This window comes from Bos javanicus, chromosome 2 (genome assembly GCF_032452875.1).
Source record: "Bos javanicus breed banteng chromosome 2, ARS-OSU_banteng_1.0, whole genome shotgun sequence".
Classification (NCBI taxonomy): domain Eukaryota; kingdom Metazoa; phylum Chordata; class Mammalia; order Artiodactyla; family Bovidae; genus Bos; species Bos javanicus.
The window spans coordinates 84,498,665-84,513,115 of NC_083869.1; the positions used below are offsets into that span (position 1 = coordinate 84,498,665).

The 14,451-nt window shown below is 34.6% G+C and overlaps 1 protein-coding gene across 4 annotated transcripts in view; it reads right to left on the reverse strand.

Moving 5' to 3' along the window:
- The window catches only part of DNAH7 (dynein axonemal heavy chain 7), a 252,750-nt gene that overhangs the window by 40,372 nt on the left and 197,927 nt on the right, over nt 1–14,451 (reverse strand). For all 4 annotated transcript variants that reach the window (XM_061440697.1, XM_061440686.1, XM_061440708.1 and 1 more), the window contains 4 exons: nt 13,689–14,024; nt 9,061–9,187; nt 7,918–8,112; nt 3,615–3,707 (listed from right to left, as the gene is read on the reverse strand). In XM_061440697.1, coding sequence (XP_061296681.1) covers nt 3,615–3,707; nt 7,918–8,112; nt 9,061–9,187; nt 13,689–14,024 — 751 coding nt within the window. The remainder of the gene's footprint in view (nt 1–3,614; nt 3,708–7,917; nt 8,113–9,060; nt 9,188–13,688; nt 14,025–14,451) is intronic.

Genomic DNA, 14,451 nt, shown 5'->3' on the forward strand with positions numbered 1-14,451 from the left:
GTCTTCTATGTATGTTTTTCTGTGTCTTTCCAGTTCCTACAAGATTTATCTGAGGTTAGAGAAACATATTAGCTTATATTTGATAAGTTTCTTATTAAAAGCTGTTTAATTTGCTTTTTGTTTACAGTCCAGAAGGAGAAAACTGGCCAGAAGCTCTTCATTTTGTAAATGGGCTCAAAACATTCCATACCTCAGTATTTATACATCTGATATGCTTTTGTCAATAAAGCAGTATAAACTACTGAAATCGAAGGAAAGTGCAAACATTTCATTTTTTCTACTGGTGGTTTAGTGAAAATCTTTTACATTTTTCCAAACTATGGCATTAGAGAACCTAGCATTTGTGGCTTCTTACCATGGGATGGAGTCGGTTTTGAAGGGAGAGCCGTGGAAAGGAGACAGAAAAAAACTATGGTGACAAATAATATATATTTTATATTAGAGATCAAACAATTACAGATTTCCCTAGTGGAGATATATATCTCATGACTTAGAGATAGCAAAGAAATAAAATCTATTTATGTAGTACTAGCCCAATTGTTGGGAGAAGGCAATGGCACCCCACTCCAGTACTGTTGCCTGGAAAAGCCCATGGATGGAGGAGCCTGGTGGGCTGCAGCCCATTGGGTCGCTAAGAGTCAGACACGACTAAGCGACTTCACTTTCACTTTCCCCTTTCATGCATTGGAGAAGGAAATGGCAACCCACTCCAGTGTTCTTGCCTGGAGAATCCCAGGGATGGGGGAGCCTGGTGGGCTGCAGTCCATGGGGTCGCACAGAGTCGGACACGACTGAAGTGACTTAGCACCAGCAGCAGCAGCCCAATTGTTAGCCTTATATAGCACTGTTCCTTTCTCTGGCATGCTAATACCATTTTTACTTTGGAAAATTATTCTTTTCAAAGCATAATACTATAGTCATATATCATTTTTAAATACATAGTTCCAAAATCAGTGATTTATGACTAGGAATTAAAGTACCTGGTAACAGCAAGATTGAAGGGTTTGAGATTGCAAGTAATAAAAGAGCATACTAATAATTATTTCTATATTAAGGATTGTAGGTATGATGGTATAGATAATGGTAACTAGTTTCTTTACCATCTGACCCATGAAAGATGTCCAAAAAGTATTAGTCACTCAGTCATGTCTGACTCTTTTGTGATCCCATGAACAGTAGCCTTCCATGCACCTCTGTCCATGGGATTTCCTAGGCAAGAATACTGCTGCAGTGGGTAGCCATTCCCTTCTCCAGGAGATCTTCCCAACCCAGGGATCGAACCTAGGTCTCTTGCATTGCAGGTGGGTTCTTTACCATCTGAGCCACCAAGGAAATCTGATAATTATTTATATATTAAGGATTACAGGTATGATAGTATAGTAACTAATTAAATGGTAACTAGCTAACTTAGGATAAATTGAACTATGCTATAGTAGCAAACAGCTTCAAGATTTCAGTGGTTTAACACAACAAAAGCTTACCATCTCAGAAAAGTCATCTGAGTGTCCAGGCAACAAACTCTCCCTGCTCTGACTCAGCATTCCAGCCTGTTTATGGCACTTAAATATCAACATGTGATTCCACAATTTTGATGGCAAGAGGAATATTCTGGAAAATCTCACAATGATAGCTAAATGCTTCCACCCTGACACTTTTGCTCACATTTTACTGGCCAAAACAAGGTTAATGGCCACAATGCCCCCACCTCGAGTATACACAGGAGAGAACCAGGAATATTGCTGAGAAGTATTAATGTTTACACTCTTCCACCTATGCAAAGGAAACTCTAGAGGAGACATGTAAACATATAAGAAAAAGTTATAACACACAGTGCTAAAGCATTCTGCAGAGGAGTTAACAGAGTTAAGAGAAGTAGGACTGTAAGATTAATCTCGACTGATTCAAAAAATGAACAAAAGTCCCTCAGCTTGAATATCTAAATTTCCCAGCTCCCTCATACTCACTTGAAAAAGAGAGTGACTATGGAAAATAATATTTGATCTATTTGGTACTCAATGTATTTTCAGATTAAAATGTCAAATTTTTAAAAACAAACTGGGGAAAAGAAATTTATAGATGAAACTGCTGCAGTTAGGAAACAGCTCATTAATCACTTTTAACTAAACAATATAGACTATGATCAGAAACTTCTCTGTCAAATATTGAGGGAAGAAGGTTAATGGTACACAAAGAGCCATTTAGTGTAACAGTTTTTATCTTAGAAAACAAAGTAAAAAATCTTTGAAAATTAAAAAAAAGTTTTAAAGGAAGAAGTCATATTAGACAAGAGTTTGAACTATTTCATATTCTTTCATATTTAATATTTGCAGTGAAAACTTCTGAGGCTTAACACTAATAGTTTCAGTGAAGATTCATTTTTAAAAGGGCCCCCAAGCTGCAGTTAAATAATGATCTTCAACAATGAGAACTATTTCCAACATCTAAAAGCTGGGCAGCACTATGATATTCAGGGACCCTTGGCACATTGTGGACCCCTTCTTCCATCAATAAATAGAAAAAATGTATGTTTCAACTGTTTTTGTATAATTAAAATATAACAGACTGGTATATTTTCTCATTTTACTTTCATGAACTCCTAAGAGTATCATGGACCCGAGGTTCTATGCTTAATGGATACTCTGGCCCTGGCTAAGGCCACACTGCCAATTCAAGAAAGAATGACAAGTGTTCATCGAACAGACCCTGACTTACAGAGGAAAGAATGCCTCTATCTTGTATTATCACTGATGTGTAGAAAATTTTTTTAAAAAATAAAGACTGTCTTCATCATACAAGTGTTGATCTTTCTATTGCTGTTAGAATGGAAGCATTATCTTATATCCTTAGCAACTCAAATTGTGAATACAGTAAATTTTGAAGTAATTATGTATACTTTTACTTGAGTAGTAACAGTGGACATTTAGAATATATTTTCAGTTTTTCTTCCAACATTCCCAGTGTCTACAGTTCCTCAGAATTATGTGGATATCTCTGTGGATACGTGTCTTTACACTTAAGTGAATAGTTTGTTTTTTTAAATAGAGTTTAATAATACAAATGAGGATATCAATGAGTGCTCTCATTTGTTGATATGACAGGTCAGCTGATCCACTGGTTATATAATTTATTACTTAAAGAAATGAAAATTAATAGTGTTAACATTTTCCTTTGTGGTGAGTGATTATGAACATCTTAAAAACAATATTCTACTAGCTTTCCAAAAGCCAGTAAAGAACTATGTACAGGATAGCATTTGAGGAAACAGAAGGTGTAGTAAATCAGCTTCATGTAAACAACATTGACCAATTTCATCAAAACAGTAAGAACAAAAATGTAAAGGAAGTAGATTGTCCATTCCCTTCTCCAGGGATAACAGGAAGAGCCGTAACATAAATAAACTATTAAACATAATCTGGTTAATTACGAATTTAATACAGTTATAATAAATATACACTTTTTACAAAATGACTGCATTAGAGGGAATTGGGGTTATTTCCTGCAGACTCCTTTACCACCCCACCCCCAAAGATTACTTAAGGAAACACATGTTTGGCTGGTATGTGGAGCTAGGAAGGTCTGGAATTCACTGAGCAGCTTCCAAAGACAGCATTTACCTTGTCCGGCCTCAAGCAACGAATGATAAGCATCCGTTGAAACTCACTCGTTTTATCTTCCCAATCATCAGGAAAAACCTCATGATGTGGTTCCTAAAATGACAGTGGATATAATTCAATATTATTTGGAAGACTTAATAAAAACCCAAAAACCCAGTATTTTGACTTTTAAATTGAGTTTAAAGAAAAGATAAAATGATTAAATGAAATTAAGAATGCTAATGTAAATTTTATTAGGTTGGGGCAAAGCTATGAAATAAGAAATAAAAAGAAAATTTTAACTGCCACATAAAATCAAAACTAAGACATTAAATAAGTAGGTTAGTGTCAATATGAACATTAATCAATAGCACAAATGCTTCCTGTTACTACAATAAATGTGCATTAGGAGAATTTTTCCCATTATTTCTCCAAAGGCATTTCAAACCCTGCCAACTAACTACTCTCATTTAGTTCAGTTCAGTCGCTCCATCGTGTCCGACTCGGTGACTCCATGAAAAGCAGCACGCCAGGCCTCCCTGTCCATCACCAACTCCCGGAGTTTACCCAAACTCATGTTCATTGAGTTGGTGATGCCATCCAACCATCTAATCCTCTGTCGTCCCCTTCTCCTCCTGCCCTCAATCTTTCCCAGCATCAGGGGCTTTTCAAATGAGTCAGCTCTTCACATCAGGTGGCCAAAGTATTGGAGTTTCAGCTTCAGCATCAGTCCCTCCAATGAAGACCCAGGACTGAACTCCTTTAGAATGGACTGGTTGGATCTCCTTGCAGTCCAAGGGACTCCCAAGAGTCTTCTCCAACACCACAGTTCAAAAGCATCAATTCTTCGGCGCTCAGCTTTCTTTATAGTCCAACTCAAACATCCATACATGACCACTGGAAAAACCATAGCCTTGACTAGATGGACCTTTGTTGGCAAAGTAATGTCTCTGCTTTTGAATATGCTGTCTAGGTTGGTCATAACTTTCCTTCCAAGGAGTAAGCGTCTTTTAATTTCATGGCTGCAATCACCATCTGTAGTGATTTTGGAGACCAGAAAAATAAAGTCAGCCACTGTTTCCACTGTTTTCCCATCTATTTGCTATGAAGTGATGGGACTGGATGCCATGATCTTAGTTTTTTGAATGTTGAGTTTTAAGCCAACTTTTTCACTCTCCTCTTTCACTTTCATCAAGAGGCTCTTTAGTTCTTCACTTTCTGCCATAAGGGTGGTGTCATCTGCACATCTAAGGTTATTGATATTTCTCCTGACAATCTTGATTTCAGCTTGTGCTTCATCCAGCCCAGCATTTCTCATGATGTACTCTGCATGTAAATTAAATAAGCAGGGTGACAATATACAGCCTTGACGTACTCCTTTTCCTATTTGGAACCAGTTTGTTCTTCCATGTCCAGTTCAAACTGTTGCTTCCTGACTTGTATACAGGTTTCTCAAGAGGCAGGTCAGGTGGTCTGGTATCCCCATCTCTTTCAGAATTTTCCCCAGTTTATTGTGATCCATACAGTCAAAGGCTTTGGCATAGTCAATAAAGCAGAAGTAGATGTTTTTCTGGAACTCTCTTGCTTTTTTGATGATCCAGTGGATGTTGACACTTTGATCTCTGGTTCCTCTGCCTTTTCTAAATCCAGCTTGAACATCTGGAAGTTCATGGTTCATGTATTGCTGAAGCCTGGTTTGGGGAATTTTGAGCATTACTTTACTAGCGTGTGAGATAAGTGCAATTATGCGGTAGTTTGAGCACTCCTTGGCATTGCCTTTCTTTGGGATTGGAATGAAAACTGACCTTTTCCAGCCCTGTGGCCACTGCTGAGTTTTCCAGATTTGCTGGCATATTGAGGGCAGCACTTTCACAGCATCATCTTTCAGGATTTGAAATAGCTCAACTGAAATTCCATCACATCCACTAGTTTTGTTCGTAGTGATGCTTCCTAAGGCCACCTTACTTCACATTCCAGGATGTCCAGCTCTAGGTGAGTGTGAGTGATCACATCTTCGTGATTATCTGGGTCGTGAAGATCTTTTTTGTACAGTTCTTCTGTGCATTCTTGCCACCTCTTCTTAATATCTTCTGCTTCTGCTAGGTCCGTACCATTTCTGTCCTTTATTGAGCTCATCTTTGCATGAAATGTTCCCTTGGTATCTCTAATTTTCTTGAAGAGATCTCTAGTCTTTCCCATTCTATTGGTTTCCTCTATTTCTTTGCAGTGATCGCTGAGGAAGGCTTTCTTATCTCTCCTTTCTATTCTTTGGAACTCTGCATTCAAATGGGTATATCTGTAAGGCATCCTCAGACAGCCATTTTGCTTTTTTGCATTTCTTTTTCTTGGGGATGGTCTTCCTCCCTGTCTCCTGTACAGTGTCACGAACCTCTGTCCATAGTTCATCAGGCACTCTGTCTATCAGATCTAGTCCCTTAAATCTATTTCTCACTTCCACTGTATAGTTATAAAGGATTTGATTTAGGTCATACCTGAATGGTCTAGTGGTTTTCTCCACTTTCTTTAATTTAAGTCTGAATTTGGCAATAAGGAGTTCATGATCTGAGCCACAGTCAGCTCCCGGTCAATATCACAGTAATCCAAGTCTATGCCCCGGCCAGTAATGCTGAAGAAGCTTAAGTTGAATGGTTCTATGAAGACCTACAAGACCTTCTAGAACTAACACCCAAAAAAGATGTCCTTTTCATTAGAGGGGACTAGAATGCAAAAGTAGGAAGTCAAGAAACACCTGGAGTAACAGGCAAATTTGGCCTTGGAGTACAGAATGAAGCAGGGCAAAGGTTAACAGAGTTCTGCCAAGAGAACACACTGGTCATAGCAAACACCTTCTTCCAACAACACAAGAGAAGACTCTATACATGGACATCACCAGATGGTCAACACCGAAATCAGACTGATTATATCCTTTGCAGCCAAAGATGGAGAAGCTCTATATAGTCAGCAAAAACTACTCTCATTATCTATTACAAAAATAAACATTTATTGCAAACAATGAAGGCTATGCATTACTTTTTATTTTGATAAATTTTGATACCTTTTCAAGAAAGGAATATTTTCAAATGTGTATATTAAGGAAGGGGCTTCCCAGGTGGCACAGTGGTAAAGAATCCACCTGCCAATACAGGTGACTCAAGAGACTCAAGTCGGATCCCTGGATTAGGAAGATTCCCTGGAGTAGGAAATAGCAACTTGTTCCAGTATTCCTGCCTAGAAAATTCCAAGGACAGAGGAGCCTGGCAGGCTACAGTCCATGAGGTTGCAGAATCAGACGCGACTGAGCACATGAGCGTTCCTTCCCCTTCCCCCCGCCACACACACAATGTAAAGAAGCAGCCAAAGAATGTTATTACAAATATGCAAGAAGAGATGTATCAAGATCCCAAGAGGAGGAATACACATGGGAAAATAAGACCCTTGTGTTTTTGAAACAGCTGGGAAAGCTATAGTATCTCAGGTCAGAAATCTCCATGCTTCAGCATAGGGAAATTTCTATTTAAACTAGACTCAACTACATACAAAAACATATTTGCCTCTGGAAAAAGCATTTTTATTATTAACAAGGATCAATCCAAAAGAGATCCAAACCAAAATATTTAAATTCATGTGCAGACACATTCTATCATGTATAGTACAATAAACAGGTCACCAAAGTGTTCTCTACGCATCCTGCTTTTTCTCCCCTCCAATCCCCACCCCCCAAAAGAACTGTTGCATATTAAGCCCAAGGAAAGAAAAATATCAAAAAAGTAGAAACAGTAGAAAAAATTAACCGGGAATCACAATGTTAGCCCTTGTGCTAAGGAAAAAAGTGAAGGAAGGCAACAATTTGTTTATATTCCAGAAGGGAAACTGAGCATCATGGCATATGTTAGCTACAGTAATCTCCAACTAGCAAGATCAGGTCTCATGAAAATTATTTGGGAACTAATATTTTTTCCCTCTCATCAAATGACAAAAATATTTATTAGTTTGTGCCCTGTGTTCAGAAAATCTAAACAAAACCTGTTCTATAAAATTTTAAGTCATCTGCCATTATGACTGCCAAAGTCTAAGTTGATAATAAAAACCTGGCATGAAAATCCAAAAAGAATACTTTTAAGGACCAGGCAACTTTTTTGCATCTTTACAGATTCCACAGAATTTAAAGAGAAGTACAAACAGTACCAATTAGAAAGTGGGGATAGCCTAATCGAAACATTATATTTGACGAGCTGTTTAATGCTTACTTACAGACAAGAATAAATTATTTGACATTATTTTCTCCATTTAAAAACTTTGAAACAAGCAAGAGAGTTAAACATACCAAACTGTCATATACTTTTTTCCATCCATCCTTTAAGCGCATAAACTCCCGACGAATGTTTTTGAAGGCAGACAAATCGTCCAGTCGACATATTTCATCCCAAGATTTTTGAGGAAGCCATGTACAAGGGTTGGCATGAGGATTATCCAGGCCAATGCCACCAGTTAACAGAAATCTCCACTCAGCTTTATTAATCTTTGGAAAACAAAGTAGCGTGAAGAGTCAGAAATGAGTTCATCATATACACAGGTAACTTACAACCATTTTAAAAAAATTGACTGATTTTCAAGTTTCAAATATTCCCCCATAAAATTCTAGTTATTGGTATAGGTCAGTATTGATTCATAAGAAATCAATGTATTCATTATAACTAGTTTTCAAAATAGTTCCATTTTAGAGAGCTACTTGTTGATAATTTTCCTCCAGAATTTCTCATCTAAACATGGAAATCTGAATTTTATTCTTTTTTAATATATGCCTTCCAAAATGACTGCTAAGAGTTTTATTGTCTGTAAAAGTTGTGGGAAGACAGAAAGCCATGTATCTGCCATGTTTTCAATTATTTTCTATAAAATATAATGAGTTACTGCTATGAAATTTTTGCAAGAAATACTAAAATGTTTCTTCAAAATTCAACTAATACTTCGCCATATGAATTTAATAAAGCTTAAACACATGTGTATAAAATAATGAATTTACACACCTCTCTTCCATTCTTAAAGTGCTTCCCATATTTTAAGTAAACAGATTTGAAACATAGCTAAAATTACTGAATGGTATTGTTAAGCCCAATGGTTAGCTTTGACAAACTTGCAAAAGTTCCTAAAAACATGACCATTTATCCTATTACTTGGGGTACATATATCAATACATTTAGTAAGTTTATATGCATCCTTATATATGAGATTCTGACAGAAACTATTTTAAGCTAAACCATACAAAAATTTAAGTAGTAATAGTTACATAAGGAATTCTGCTTAATTTATTTTTCACCTCTGTGAAATTCAGTCTAGTTGTGATATCTTGCCTTCACTATAATAATTGCTAACTATTAACAATCCTTTTATATATATTCCCACACAAATTCATAAATTAATGAATTCACATTAATACTTTCTCCCCATAAATTAAAACAGTACTGACCAATCGCTCATGTATCAGCAGATTTACAGTTAGACAAAAGGAAAAAAGTAGTTTATCCTTTTCAAAGAGGGATCGGCAGACATTAACATAAAGGGAATAAGTGAAGTGATCCTTGAGAATTTGAAGCCTAAGGGTCAACAGAAAGAAAAGTAAATAAATAAAAATGCATTATTCTCTCAAAAAATGCTCTTGGGGAAACCTATTATAAACCATTTAGATGTGTGTTTTTCTAATAAACTTTCTGGTTAATTATTCCCAGAACAAATCAAGGATTCTCATTAACTGGGGGCACCAATTTGAGAGTTACACAATGTAGGAATACTTCAGTAGAATTGCATTTTTACCATCAACTGACTTTTTTTTACAAAACTTAATCTTCCTTTTGGAAAAAAGGTCAATGCATGGTATATTAATCTATTACATTTAACAGTTTTTGGACTATTTAAAACTATAAAACATTTCTTGGGGTAAAACTGGATTTCCATATTTCATAAACTTTTACATATGTTCTATATGATATATTATTATAAATGAACAGACTAAAGTTAATAGTTTCTTTATTAAATTAAGTTTAGAAGAGGGCTACTCTGTTTATAAATCCATAAAAGCTGGACTAATAATACAACTTGATAAACTACATTTTTATTTACCACATAGACAAGTCATAGAAATATGAATAATCACAATATTTGCAACTAACAACATCCTAGTAAATGCTAACTTGTGTGATTGGTATTCATAGTAAGCCTTAACATGAGAAAAATTATTATTTTCAATGCTGATGTGTGATACAGTGTTTAAGGTATTCATGCTCCCTCTGATGAATTTGTTCATTTGAATAACCTTACAGAAAAGGAATTTATATCAGGAATCTGAAAGAAGTGAACACATTTGTTCTAATTTGGGGATTTAGCCAAAGGAAAAAATTGATGATGGTGACATTTATATTTATTACTGTGTTATTTATAATACAAAAGCTGGAGACTACTTGCAAATCTTACAATAAGAAAATTATGAAGAAAATTATGGTGCATTCATTAAAAATATATTGTACAGCTGCTAAAAATTATATTTCAAAAGAATATTTAATAACATGGGAAAATTATCTTGACAGAAGTAGAAGGGAAAGAAAAATTTCTGTGTGTGCACACAGGCATGTGTGATCTTGCATGTACTTTTGAGAGTGAGAGTCAGAGAGATTGATTTCAGTGTGGTTCCTGTAATAAAGTTATATTCTAGTTAGATTTTTGTTTCTGTATTTTTTTGCTACAGTTATTTATTTTCCATAATAAATTCGAATGCATTAAAATTTTATAAAGACAGATGATTCCAATTATTATGGTTATTTCATAGTATATACATAATATTTATATATTTAGTTATAACATATGTTTGGTATTATTAAATAATAATTATTATGAATAGTAACTATCAGAATACAAACAAAAAAAGATATTTTTATCTCTCATGAAAGAAAATTAGAAATAATTTTAGACCAATATTAAGATTCTCCAACAAGTTAGTAGTCTACTGTTAATAGTCATATCCTTCCTATGCTTTTGTTTTAGCTATAAACTAATCAGTGCCCAGAGACCACAGGTTATCTAATGTTTTTTTGTCCAGCTTTATTGAGGTATGATTGATAAGTAAAAATTGTACATATTTAATAGATTATCTGATGTTTGTCAATGATTGACAAATAAAAAAATGATTTCTATGAGAACTCTAATTTCTGAATGAGATCTTGCTTCCTCCTACTTTTTACTTAAAAATAAAAAAAGGAAGATTAAACAAGATTACTAGTAGAGTCTCCCTTGTGGTAGCCATTTTGGAATTCTATTTGGCAATATTTATTAAAATGAAACATATATATACTCTGTTATGATTAATTCCACTCCTGGATATGTACTTACCAGATAAATGTACATACAAAAGCCACATACAAGAGTGTACAAGACAGCAAAAATTCATAACAGCTCCAAACTGGAAGCTACCCAAATGTCCTCAGCAGTAGAAGGAATGTAAAATTTGTGGTATAGTGAAAGGACAAATAAAAATAAGAGGCCCAATCTTTTTATACTGAAAATGTTAAGACGAGATTTCCCTCTCCTCTTTTTCCTTAGAGCATTTACTTTTGAAAGTTTAAAATTGTAAGTACCTTCTCTTTGAAATATAGGTAGGCTTTTTGTCAACTTTACGACCCAGGAATGTCCCTTCTAAAGATCTGAGCCATTTTCATGAGCTAACTTCATGGGCACCTGACTCTGAGCTGCCAAACTACATCCTATCATAAAGATAAGACATTTGTTTTTCCTCTGGATGAAGCCAGTTTGCTAAAGTCGGGAAAGTTAGATTTCTGTCTTTGTACTCTCTTAGTGAACTGCTGCTGGTGCTGCAGATCACATTCTAATTTAATACTTAATCAGTAAAAAATTGTTTTCTTTCTCAACTACTTTGTGGAGAAATTTTCTGGATTGGGAGAAGAGTTGCTTTTACACTTCCCCAACAATATAGGATCATAGGGAATGCACCCACATTTAACAATGAAAGTGAATAAACCACTTCTTTGCACTGTGCAAAAATATAAATTTCACAAACACAATGTTAAGTGCAAGATGTCAGATAAAAAAGAGCACAGACCATGTAATTCCATTTAAATAGCATTCTAAATTAGGCAACACTCATCTCTAGCATTGAAAAGTCAGGACAGTGATTACCTGGGGGGATGTGGGTTATAGTGACTAGAAGGGGACACGGAGTGGTTTCTGGGCCATTAATAATGTCCTATGTCTTGACCTGGGTGTTAGTTACACAGGTGTGCTCACATAAAATTTTATTTTGCAAATGCTTCTGATTTCTGCATGTTTCTCTATGTATAGTAATAACTTCAAAGTTTTCAAATGTACTTTTTAATATTTACTCTTTGGTTCCAGAATTATATTTTTAAGATCACTGTAGTCATAAATATGATTTTCATTGTTTCCAAATGAAAGGATTTTAACTAAAAGAAAAAGGCACATTTTGTTTTCTGGACTTTATTCAAATCTTACATCTGGGTAAAAGAATTTGATTTTCTATAAATTGTAAGGAGCTATATTATAATTATGAAGAAAGAGATATCATATCTGTGAGTAAATACTAATTTCATATAAATGAGATAGTAAAGAAACCAGTAACTATTTTTAAAGTCTAAAATTGTCCAAATTTATAAAACTTATATACAAAATAGGTCTTTAAGAGAAAAATCAGTTTTTCTCTAGACTCCAACAGATTTTAAATTAATTAAAATGATAATACTCTGGTAGTCTTGTTTTAATCAAGATAGAAATTAAGAACTGTGATAAAAAGCAGAACATCATTTACTGTGTCACTCTATGTGATTAGCTCTGTGATAAGTTCTAGATTCTAGGAATATTAAAAAAAAATTATTGCCTCAGGGAACTCAGAATCTAATGTGAAAACCAGACATGCTTGTTCAAGTAAGTAACATAATGTAAATGGCTGGGAACTTTCATAAGAAAGGTCACTTAAATTTCTGTTTTCTGTATTTCAGTAATCCTTGCACATCTTGAAAATGTCAGATACTGAGAGAAATATTTTCAAATTTCATAATATAAAGAGAAACTTTTAAACTCTACCATCGTGCATTCCTTCCCCAAAGATATCCTCTTCCTCCCTTTCTTCTCTTTCTCATGGGCAGGTATTTGAAAAGTTGTTTGCTAAGCCAAGTGTCAGTGTTACACCTTCATTAGTCTCCTATACAGGCTTGTAAAATAATGAATGATACTAACCAAAGATTACTCAGTCTAAGAATATTTAAAATTTAGCAAAATTCTACCATGATAAATGAAAGAATTCACTTTAGACTTAGGAGATGAGCATTTTGGACTTCTAAAAGGTAATTCTTAAATGTGAATGATATTAGTAAATTGACTTTCCTTTGTGAGTATGAACAGCTAGAAAACTGAAGTATCTAGCTCTGTGTTGATCAATAAAGTTATAAAGGGCAAAGATTGTAATTATTATCTTGTTTAAGAAATAATTTAATGTTAGACTCTATTAAAAACATGTTTTAACTGAGCTAAAGTTTATCTCACTGATAACAAAAAAAATGAAATTTTTATTCTCTCATAGACTATTCCATTACTTATTTCAATAGCCAACAGAAAAATAGGTATTTATGAAAACAAATATCACAATCGCAGCAGACGGTTTTTTTTAAAACTTTTTTATCTGTCAGTTTTATATATGTGTATATTAAAATGTGAATTTGTAACTTCTGGAATGCAAGCTCACAGAAAGTAAGAATTGTATCTTTAAGGGATATTACTTCCTCTTTCCATACCTCCAATCATAAATACATTTTGCAAATGATGAATAATGCTTCCTCTTTTCAGTATTACATTATAATCCCATATCTCTGTAAACAATTTCCTGGCAGACTGAATTTGGACACATCTGTTCAATGTCTAACCCTCAAATTTATTTCTGTTTCAATGATTAATCAAGTGCATTCTAGCTATATGGTTGTAAGGTGAACACCATGCTGAAACAACAGTGAAGGCCACCAATTACTACATTTCATGCATTAGTTATTATTTGTATTAATTAGCATTGCTTTTACGTACCTTTTTGACAAAATTTCTGACTTCTCTGAATTTTCAATAGACAGGATGAAAAGGTTAATAAACCAGGTCAGTGAGTATTGGTACATGGGCTCGATGTTTGCTAAATCAGCAATAGAAAAAAACAGGATGGTGGAATGAACGGCAATAGGTCGATAGCCCATGCGGGTGCTGTCAATCTTCTTCTCTGTCTCTTCGGCTACTTCCTGCTTTTGAGAAATCTCATTAGCCAAAGCCTTGGAGGAAGATAATATCTTAATGGCAGTTTCATCTTCTAATATATTGCCTTCCGAAGATGAAAGAACTTCTAAAATCTTGTCTTCTATTTCTTTTAACTGCCTGGAATAAAAAAAAATATTTCTCAGAAGAAGAAATCATTAAAAATCACTTCATGTATATATTCTTTTATAAGAAACAGAGAGCATGTAATCTAAAGAAATACATCACATTGTGACAAATATCCGGAACGGTGATGCCATATAATTAATTTCTTATCTTGCAAAATGTCAAAAAGACAGGCCTTTCTGCTCCACTTCTCTTTCTAATGATCATTTATGTGGTAACTAGAGAGAGATAGTAAGCCATCTACTCCGCCATCAAGTAGCTCAGCTCCCAATTGAATAGAAAGTATCACTCCATTTATTTTCTGAAATTTTTCATGACTTATAGGGCATTACCCTTTCTACCTATGATATAGATAGAACAAGCAGAAAGTGATATGCAACATATTCATTCAGACTATGCTCCAGTAAAAACACATATCCTC